General features: G+C 38.4%; 2 protein-coding genes across 3 annotated transcripts; one reads left to right on the forward strand and one right to left on the reverse strand.

Annotated features, from left to right (window-relative positions):
- Nucleotides 1-1,028: 1,028 nt before the first annotated feature.
- On the reverse strand, nucleotides 1,029-3,393 carry armc1l (armadillo repeat containing 1, like). The gene is made up of 7 exons (XM_041975683.1): nucleotides 3,291-3,393; nucleotides 2,746-2,918; nucleotides 2,409-2,500; nucleotides 2,138-2,321; nucleotides 1,934-2,050; nucleotides 1,721-1,795; nucleotides 1,029-1,603 (listed from the first exon to the last, which is right to left on the reverse strand). Exons 2-7 carry the CDS (start codon nucleotides 2,896-2,898, stop codon nucleotides 1,409-1,411), a joined length of 816 nt encoding a protein of 271 aa, XP_041831617.1. The 5' UTR covers nucleotides 2,899-2,918; nucleotides 3,291-3,393; the 3' UTR covers nucleotides 1,029-1,408.
- Nucleotides 3,394-3,478: 85 nt separating this feature from the next.
- mtfr2 (mitochondrial fission regulator 2) lies at nucleotides 3,479-7,803 on the forward strand. Of its 2 annotated transcripts, none has more exons than XM_041975682.1 (8): nucleotides 3,479-3,628; nucleotides 4,057-4,228; nucleotides 4,361-4,465; nucleotides 5,561-5,682; nucleotides 6,244-6,434; nucleotides 6,530-6,827; nucleotides 6,988-7,171; nucleotides 7,252-7,803. In XM_041975682.1, exons 2-8 carry the CDS (start codon nucleotides 4,157-4,159, stop codon nucleotides 7,294-7,296), a joined length of 1,017 nt encoding a protein of 338 aa, XP_041831616.1. In that variant the 5' UTR covers nucleotides 3,479-3,628; nucleotides 4,057-4,156; the 3' UTR covers nucleotides 7,297-7,803. The 2 variants fall into 2 exon arrangements, with proteins under 2 accessions (XP_041831616.1, XP_041831615.1); XM_041975681.1 differs by having other exon boundaries at nucleotides 3,480-3,628; nucleotides 6,226-6,434.
- The last annotated feature ends 3,061 nt before the right edge of the window (nucleotides 7,804-10,864 follow it).

Consider the following 10,864-nt stretch of genomic DNA (forward strand, 5'->3'; position numbering starts at 1 on the left):
TACTGCCTAGACAACATGATTATTGCATGTGTGCTTTAGGCTGCCCTTAATAAAAGGCCACTCTCACGCAGTGCAACACGTTTCCTTTGCATAGTTGCTGGATATTGGCAGTAACTGTAACACACTCTTGTATACACCAGAGCATCCCTAAAATGCTTGATGGATGAGGCCTGTGAATATGCTGGCCATGCAAGAACTGGGAATTTTTCAGCTTCTAGGAATTGTGTCCTTGCAACATGGAGCCGTGCGTTATGCTCCAACATGAGGTGATGGTAGTAAATGAATGGAACAATGGGCCTCCAGATCTCGTGACAGTATCTCTGTACATTGAAAATGCCATCAATGAAATACACCTGTGTTTGTTGTCCATAACATACGTCTGCCATAACTCCACTGCCCCCATGGGCCACTCAATTCTCAACTTGACATCAGTATACTACTCATCCACATGATGCCATAAATGCTGTCTGCCATCTGCCCTGTACAATAACAACCAGGATTCATTCACGTAGAGAACTCAATCCAAAGTTTCAGACGCCATTGAATACGAGCATTTGCCGACTTAAGTTGGTTACGACGATGCGCTGCAGTCAGGTAGAGACTGCAACTCATTGTTGCAGCAGCAGTTGGGATCTCTAGTCTTAAACAATATTGAAGCTTATGGGAGAGAAATTACCATTTAATTCACGGGCAACAGCTCTAGTGGACATTCTTGCAGTCAGCATGCCAATTGCAAGCTCCCCTAAAACTTGCTGTGGCATTGTGCTGTGATAAAACTGCACATTATAGAGTGGCCTTTTTCTTGAGGGCAGCCTAAGGCACACCTGTGCAATAATCATCCTGTCTAGTCAATCTCTTGATATGCTGCCACACCTGTGAGGTGGATAAATTTTCTCTGCAAAGGACAAATGCTCACTAACAGATTGACAGATTTGTAAACAATATTTGAGAAATAGACCTTTTGTGTCCATAGAAAAAGTCTTGGATCTTTGAGTTCAGCCCATGAAAAATGAGAGCAAAATCAAAAGTGTTGCATGTATTTTATACATTTATTTTACAATAAACCTAAACAGCATGACGGAGGAAGATTTGAATGATAGAAATGTAGCAAGAATTTTTTTCACATATGAAAGAAAAGAGAACGGGCAGCTTCAAAAGAAAAAAAGATTTACAAATAAATGTTGAATAGAAAATACAGTCCAAGAAAGACTTTAAGTGTTTGTCTTGTCATTCAGCCCTACTGCTGAATCAAGAGTAAATCTGCAATGTGTTGCTTATGCACATTTTTATAGTCACATCAGTTGAAAACTATGCACTCCTGTGGTCTCAACTAACAATGTCAGTTCCACTAACAATGAGGAGTCTTTCAGCACTACTCTGTAACACAGTCCCAGTGTTTCACAGCACTTCACCAGTAAAAGGTTTTTGTTAGGAAACTGGCAGCAGCATTGAGCCAGCTGCCACTGGAATCTTCCTTAGCTGTGGTGCGAGAAATTGCTCTGTCGACATCCTGTACTGGGCTCTCCTCTTCCTCTGGGAGATAATCTGGAAGGGCTGAGTTTTGCTGTACCTCCACTCCATAAGAGGTCAGAGAGACATAAACCTAAAGGCAACATTGACAGGAGATTATAAATATTTTAAAACTTTAATCTGAATTTAAGATTCTTATATCTTCAGTTCTTCACCAGTGGATTCAAAACTTTATCAAAAGGTCATTTACCTCTTCTCCTGCCTCATTCTTCACCACTTGTTGGGCTGACAGCACCTTAGTGGCAGCGATGGCTGTTGCCAAACTCTGGAAGAGACAGAAGAGGGTTTATAGTCAATCAGATGAGTTGGCCGTTTTTCTTCAGCCAGATTGGTTCACAACAAATTAACAAAATTAAAGGGTTATAAAATCAGTTTAAACTAATACTAAATGCATGGTTGTTACCTCAGTGGGCAGGTCTGAACGGATGCGGACTGTACATCTCTTGGAAGCCATTTGGAAAGTAAAACTGATCACTCCTTTGACTTTCAGAAGAGCCTCCTCACACAAGCCTCGTTGGTGCTTCATAATAGATGAGGGATAACATGAGTAAACTTGCAGGAAATCAAAAGAACAGCTTCTAAGTGTACTGTAATGAAACCTGCTTACAATGCTGTCCAGCCCCTGGATGTGCAGTGTGACAGACTTGGCCTTCTTGTTGGAGGAGTTGATAAAGAACTGGGACTTCTTTCTCTTTTCCCTCTCTGGTGTGTGAGGTGCAGGATTAGTAGGTGTACTCAGGATGTTGTAGACTTCTTTAGCCAATGCTGTGATGTCAACAGAGAGACCTTCTCTGTATGGAGAAAAAATGCATTTGATAATTTCATTTGGATGACTTAATGACATATCTATCTTATAACAATTAAGATGCAGTCTTTACCTTCCATAAAGATTCTCCAAGCTCACCATCATACCCAGTTCATTCTTCATGGTAGGAATGTTGGGAGTCAACTCAGCCAAGTAACGCAGGGTCTAAGGACAAAAGAAGAGAAGGGATTAATATTTACTCTTTATTTTGACAGTACTTTAAAGAAATAAATAATAATAATAATACATTCATTCATAAAAAAAATAAATCCCTATTTCGTGACCTTATAAATAGATTCCACCCAGTTAACACATTCAGTGTTTTCACAGCTTTTAGGTATCAAATACAACTCCCATTGTTGTACACAGTGAAAGTATAGACAAGGACTATTCCACTCCCTTCTGCCTACCTGTAGAGTTGCAAACAGCACATCTGGATCCTTGTGGTCCAGAAAAAGAACCAGACCGGGAAGACAGCCCTGATCCTGTACTATCACCGCCCGGTTCTGCGGTTCTGAAGCCAGGTCCCGCAGCTGACTCACCACCGACAGTGCATCCATCATTTTCGTGAACCTTACCAGACCTAACATTGGAATATACATTTACAGACAACACAGTCATTTTTTTTTATTTAAACAAAACATCAAGATAATAAAATATGACGTAAAGAGATTAAGTTCGTAGAAACCGATCATTTTGTAACTGAGCTATAAATACTAGAAGAAATTAAGAGTTCAGATCTGTAGTGTTGCTGTTTTATTGAGGTTGATTTAAGTCAAATTGCTAGCAAACTACTTTTGACACGTCAAGAAAGCGCACGGCGTCACATGCATATCTATATTTTGTTGTTTCACCGTTTGTACTACAAACTGTTAAATTAATGCAGATTGTATTATATCAAAGCCGAGCATCCAAAAAAATGTGGCAAATGTTTAGTTTTGCGACGTTTTCTTACCCAAAAGTAGAAGTAGCCCACTAGCTCGTGTACAAAAATACAAAATTCGTACTCTTTCTTCCGCTAAACGCAATTGGTCTATCAGCCGTTGGGGATACTTTTAGATTGTGCTTTCCTATTGGCTCGTTGTTTTACTTCTGCATTCACAGCCAATCAGAAAAGGGTTTGCTGCTGCAGCTTTATTTGAGTTCAGATCTACTGGCATAACGCGAAAGCAAAGAGGAATTCTGCAAGTTCTTAGCTACATAAATACTGCTAATATATTTATCGCAAACGATTTAGGAAAAGTGTGTTAACCGGAGTTCCGGGTTTTTTTTTTATGTGAAAACGTGTCGAAGGTAAGTGAACACGTTATTTATTCAAGCATCTTGCCCGTGGTGTTAGGCACGTTTCTTCTGATGACCACAGCTTTTTGCACTGCGGAATCTGCGCTGCTCAACCAGGAAACTGTTGTTTTAAAAATTTTGTCCATTATGAACATATATATATTATTTTATTATTTTTTTAGTAGATGAATCATAACCGACATTGAGTTAAATGAGTCCTAGACCATCCGGTTGAGATGCTGTAGTAAAATTTTGTGTAAAATGACATCAGGTTGAAGTACTTAGTGTCTCCAGCTTTGGAAATGTCCCGGTGTCTTAACTTTTTTTTAGTTAGTTTATATGTCATATTTACATTTTTTTTTATCATAAAAAGGCACCCACAAACACCATTGTTCAGAATAGCCTTGCTACAACGTGTTGTGTGTTTTGTATCGCTTCAGGTGTAAAGATGTGAGTCCTCTCTGTATTGGCCTTAAACAAAGTTAGTCAGCAGAAAGACGAGCTTTGCAGTCGTCAGCTGGTGCATGAAAAGTCCTTGCAATGTCTTTAGTGGAGGATATTCTGGATGTGCTGCGCATGGTCATGGAGTATTTTGGAGTACCTCCAGACATGGTAAGTGCACAGGCAAACTTTTGTTTTAATTGCTTTGAATGCCAACAAAAAATCACCGCAGTGTTTTCAGACTGAGTCGTTTTGTCATTCTTGTAAAATATCTTGTAATTTTGTGTTTGATCTTGCCTGTAGCTAGTTCCTGTGTGGGATAGCCAACTGTGTGGTCAGTATCGCAGCATTGTGCGAATGATTGGGACAAATCTTCCACTGAAGCCTACTCCACGTGTTCACTTTCAGGTATAGTACAAATTTTTTGTATGCTTGTTTTCAAGCTGCTAATTGATGATATTTGCAACACTACACCAGCCACATGTACCCATCTTTGCTCTGTTCTTACACATTCAGTTAGTTCCTATTTATAGTGGCATGTCTTAATGTAGCAGTTCTCTAACATAAATACTGAAGATTTTAAGGAAAAAGTTTGGTCTAGTTATTTTTCACAGTTTCTATTCACACAGACATATCACAGTGGAAGGCTGGATATGTGCCAGATGGAAATGCTAGGGAGGTTGTTCAGGAGAACGGCTGTCTAGAGCATGCAGGAGGCAGCACATAATGCAGAATTATTTTGTATAAATGTTTTCTTAACAAGATTGTAAGGATAGCAGATGAGTGTCCTTTTCCTGTTAATATGGACAAAACAGTTATTAAAAGTATTCCGGCACCCTGCCGGATCTCCAGCGTGCAAAGTTTTGGCGGTGAAATTAAAAAAGGAGAGACAATTTAATAACTTGATATGCGCGCTAATGTTGTCATGTTGAGTTCATCTAGCAATGATAAGAGAGGAACAGTGCTTTGCTCCCAAACACATTACTAACCAATCAGAAGTTGAGCAGGTCCTTGGAAAAAAGGACTAGTTTACATCCAGCTGCAGTTTAGATCTCTTTAGATACATTAGAGCAGAGACGTTGGTGAATTCTGTAGCTGTAAACGTCATTACCTCAGTTTTGTGGCTGGGATGGAAGCTAAACTTGTGGAGCCTGGTTATTACCTGTTCTTAATGCCACATATTTACTACAATAGGCTTTTATTTTTTGTTGTGCTGTAACCCATGTGGACTGCAACATGCTGATCAGCAGAAAAGGACAAACGTTAACCAAAACACACACATTCACATGCACTGGGACAGCAAGTGTAGAATATTTGTTTGGTAGGTTTTCCCACCCTGGAGGGCCAGTGTAGAAAATTTCTAAAAAAAAAAGAAAAAAAGTCTGGAGTGAATGTTGCAGATATCTGCATTCTCATATGCCATCGTTCTGGAACATTTCGGGACTCTATTGCATTTGTGAAAGCAGGTTGTGTAATCCCTCCATGCCCATGTTCTGTCCTCAGATCCCCCTGGTCACTTATAGAGCCCATGGACATGTTGACGAGAAAGAAATACCAGCCATCCCCTCATTCGCTGACGTCATGTGGGTGTTTAATGATGAAGGTGACATGTTTGCCAAAACCAGGTAAGAAATGCAAATACCTTTTTATAAGACTCTTTTTATGTTTCTCCTTATCTACTGGCTGGTACAAAAGCCTGCTGCTGATCTGAGTCAAAAGGGGAGGTAGTAACAGAGATAAAATGGGCCAGCTTTGTGTTTGTTTACACCAAAGGTCTTCAGCAGGGGTCCATGACACCCCAGGGGGGTTTACTGAGGTACTGCAGGGGCATCCTGCAATTTTTTGTTGACAAGACAAGACGACCCTCTGGGATTATGTTATTTTAAAATGTACATGCACATTTGTGTCTGAAAGTGCAGAAATCAGTTTTAATTTTAATTAGTGTTTGATTGCTAACCTGAGAAAAGGCTGTTGGTATTATCAGTGGTTCCAGTTTATTCAACCTTACTCATGATAAAACGTAATTTTATTTACTGTAAACATCCATGGGATTTATGCTCTTTAGAAACACATTCACCCCTTGATCGAAATTTCTGTGTTAGATTTTGTTGTCTAACAAAAAAAAAAATTAACAAAAGCTAAGTGACATTTCTTTGTGATCTAAATAGAAACCATTTACCTCCAAGGAAGCAAATGGCTGTAAATCAAGGCCTGATGAGATACCCAAGACCGTCACTGAGTCAGCATCATAGAGGAGTAACATCCAACAGACAGTCAGCTGATCCAGACGCCCTGAAGAAGATCACAGCTCTGGAGAGCGAACTGCTCAAACTACGAGCTGAGATCGCCAAGATTGTTACTGCTGCTCCACCCTCAGGTACACATTTAAGTTTAGTCTGAACCTTTTTAACATGTTTCTGTTATATTAGAAAAAAAATTATAATTTTTTTTTTACCTCTTAACATATTTTAGGTCCGATTGATGCCCCACGTTCACCTTTGATATCATCTCCTCCAGTCCCAGCTCTCACTTCAACACCTCGCTGTGCTGCTCCACCACCACCACCACCACCACCTCCTCCTCCTCCACCTCCCTGCCCAAGCTCCTCAACAGAAACATCCCTTTTGGAGATGATAAAACAACACAAAAAAAAAGAGGCCGATAATGGTCTGCCCCGGCACCAAAATGCAGGATTGGAAAATAAAGGGATTCCTTCCATGTTAGATGTTCTGAAGGACTTGAATCAAGTGAAACTGCGTGCGGTGAAACGGTAGGAGTTTTAGATTTATAAAAATGTCAGCGCTTCCGCACCAGTATTGACAGATACTCATGCATAGATATGATCAGATTCTGCACAATCCTCTTATTGCTTTTCTTCGTGGAAAAAAAAAAGCCCTCCTTTGACCAAGCTTCGTGACTCCTCTCTTAAGATCACCAGGTGGCACACCAACCCGGAGGAGACGCAGTAAAGGAGGCGCCGCATTGCTTAATGATCCTGCAGCCCTTATTGCTGAAGCACTGAAGAGAAAGTTCGCCCAGCAACGTCACAACAACTCCTCCGACAAGGAGAATTCAGTGGACCTTTCACCTTTCAGCAGTCCAGAGCCACCTCAGGTTTGTCTCTTAATGAAGATGCGTCTCATTCCCACGCCTCCAGCGTTTGTAGAGCTGCTAACCTGATCCTTCTGTTCCAGGTTTCTCTCCACACCAGACGCAGTCAGGGACGCCGCCACTTTTGATCAGCCTAGTCAGTTATTTTTAACTCCAAGAGGAGTCATAAATGGCCCTCAGCTCCCGCGGATCAGCTTCTACCAGACTTCACCTGCAGCTACTGAGTTCACATTTCATTTGTAGGTTTATGTTCTTTTAGGAGAGTTAATCTTACAAAGGGCAAACCTGCATGTTTCTTTAAGTGTCTTGTTGTTGGGGTTTTAAATGTTTAATTTTGTTAACGCAGTTGCTTGTAAATGGGGGTTTTGGTACTATTATTATTCTATTTTAAATGTGAGTATAAGAGTGATACATCTGTGAAGAAAACCTCTAAACGAAATAATGTGATGATTTATTTAAGCAGGTATCCACTGTAGGTGGTAGCTACCTGCATTTATGTTTCTAAAATCACTTTGTGAGGCTTTCAGTCATAATCTCAGCTTAGTAAAGTGAATGTTGGGATTTCAGATTCAAACTCTATGCAATATTTTTAAGTTGTTTTATTCATTAAAGAGTCAGATCGCACTGACCACCAATGCTGCCTTTTACTTGTGTTTATGTCCATATCCTGTTGAAATGTGTATGTTTTTTAATAGAATTTCATAATGCTGCTCTCATGGCCATTTTCATGCATATGTATAATTTTTAGATGTCTAGTCTGGGGCAGGAACATGATGCAAATGGTTTCAAACATTGCTTCTGAAACTGTGTACAGAATTATGAAGCACAGGAGCAACATCTAGCTGATGTTTAATCCATAAGTAACAATGGAAATAAAGAAACAAGACCAGACATATGGAATTAATACTGTTTTTTTTTAGACTATTGCACACTGACTTAATGTTATCAACCTCACATACAGTTGATCATGTTTGAACAGTGAAACTAGTATAATGTTCAACCTTGGTCATTTTTCTCTAAAACCAAAGAAATCCAAAGGGAATGATTGAATCTGTATGGAAGGAATAATAACTTTTCCTCTGTTGTACTCTCCCACTCTAACACACCTCTTTTTAAACTCACAAAAACAAAGCAACACAAGTGGCAACATGTGGATGTAACTTTATTTTCGTTCCAAGTTGTGCTGATCAGTTGACTTAGTTCAGATATAATCCGTAATGAAGGACCAAGGAGTTTAATACCATGATTAATTGTGAAATTAAGTAATCGTGACATCCCTATACCTGGCACAATGGATTTTCTTGTCAGTGTATTTGTCTAGCAAGGTCAAGAACACAGAGCAAGCTGCAGTGAAATAAGATGGGTCTTTAGTTCCACAGTGATACAATGTGGTTCCTTGAAAATATCTAGTAAATTGCACTTCAATGTCAGAGAATAAATCAATTTCTGTATCTACCAATTTCACTTTAAGAATTCTGAATGAGGAAGGCTGAAGAAGATTAATTCTTTATTGTTTCTCTCAAACCTATTGACAGTGTTCTACTGTGGAAGCACTGAAAGTATCCTAATGAACTCCATCATCACCTTATTTAAAAACAGCAGAGTAGAAGAGAACCAGAGAAGAATAGTCCATACAGCAGAGAAGCTCATCTGTGTCCTTGCTCATCTCTGATGGGCAACCATACCCAGCAATGCATCTGCAGAGGAGAGAGCATCTTAAAGGATCTATCTCATCCCTCTCCTGCCCTCTGGGAGAATAAACGGGAGTATTTTTTTCAAGGACTGAATATAAATAAATCTGCACTTTGACTTCAGTGGCATCTTATTATCACATTGTTGAGTAATGCTATTTATGCCATAAGTTTTTTTTTAATACAATAATTATTTACTGCACCTTTTGTGTCTATTTTTTAATTGGCTTAAGTGTTTTATCTCAAGCAGTATTTGATTTTCTTATAAGTAAAAAAAAGACAATAAACTAACTGAAATCAGGTGAAAAAAAAAAGTGTTCACCTAAAATATTTTTTCAACATTTGATATACAGGTCATATAACAATTTGGTTGAATTGTATCTACAGAATATATTTTCTTTCCACTAGGCATCAGCATTGCACATTATTTTAATGGGATCCATTTTCTATATATCTGTTACATCAATGTAAATTCAATGCAATGCCTACAAGATGAATCTTCACACAGGAATATATTTACATCCTTTGTCTACATTTCTTCTTCTCTGTATGTCACTATTCTATTGATATGTAAATTCTAAGACACAGCACGCTTGACTTATGACCACTGACAGGTGAGCTGAATAACACCGATGATCTCAACACATTGTAATGTTTTTCTGGGAAAGCTTTTATCCTAATATTGTTACTTTAACAAGTTCCACACACATTGTTGAATCCCAAGCACTACCACCCATAGCAACAATGATCCCTGACCACAGTTGTCTCTGCCAGCAGTGAAATTTGCACCCCAACCTGCAAAGAACTTTTCCGAAAGAGGCCTTAGAGCAGTGGCGTATCCAGACACATTTTTAAAGATAAAGCACAAGTTAGAATGGAGTGGGCCAATCAATAGGCAAGGCAAGGAAATTTATTTGTATAGCACATTTCATGTACAGGACAATTCAAAGTGCTTTACATAAAAAGGCAGCAACACATAGCAAGAATCACAATAAAATAATAAATCACAATAAAATTATTAATGAGTTAAAGATAAGTTAAAAAGTTACTGTGCAGATTAAAAGACAGAACTAATCTATTTTATTTATTTTTTTTAACCTTTATTTAACCTGGAAAAAATCCCATTGAGATTAAAAAACCTCTTTTAGAAGGGAGTCCTGGTCCAAGATAGGCAGCAGCAAATACAAAAACACAGTTACATATGGTACCCAGTTAAAACACACAAAAGACAATTTAAAAAAGAAAATTACTTTTACAAGCTAGTTATAAAAAACAAGAACATGTTGTGGAGTCAGTTTAAAAAAAATGGATTTGAAAGCACTCCATGCAATTAGTTTCTAGTCTTTCTGCAAAGTTTTCCAAGTCGAATGTGCAGATCGAACAAAAACCTTTTTTTTACTCAATTCAGACCAAGTTTGTGGAACAGAAAGCAACATCTGATCATGTGATCAGAGAGCGGTAATGTTGGTTTGAATCAGTGTGTGAAATAGATTATTGGGTGTCATGAAATTCCCAAATAACAGCTTTGAGCTTTTTCTAATATCAAAATCAAAATTCTGTTTGCAGGTTAATTTTTGCATAGTTTTTTTTATAACTTCAATAGTTGTTTTGATTATTTTTTTAATACTGAAAAAATCTAAATATATTGCAGTCACAGCATCTGTGGCATTTAAATGCACTATATTTCTGCATTCAAATTGTGCATTGCATTTTAAAAATTAAATAGAGCTAATTAATATTACAAACACAAAATCCATTATTTGGCAGAGAAACAGGCTTTAAATGTGACTTTTATTGCAGTAAACACACAGAAAGTCCAGTGATTGGCCAGTCAACCAGCAACTGTTCTTGTAGCCACTGAAATCTACTGTCTGAAGTGTGGATCTGTTTTTAAGGGTAACGTTGAGTTACACACCAAACCCTACTATCCTCGTTCTGTGTCCTCCCATATTTCACACACTGCTGGTTAGCTATGCATTATTATTATTATTATTATTATTATTAT

Source organism: Melanotaenia boesemani, chromosome 22 (genome assembly GCF_017639745.1).
Source record: "Melanotaenia boesemani isolate fMelBoe1 chromosome 22, fMelBoe1.pri, whole genome shotgun sequence".
In the NCBI taxonomy this organism is placed as follows: Eukaryota; Metazoa; Chordata; class Actinopteri; order Atheriniformes; family Melanotaeniidae; genus Melanotaenia; species Melanotaenia boesemani.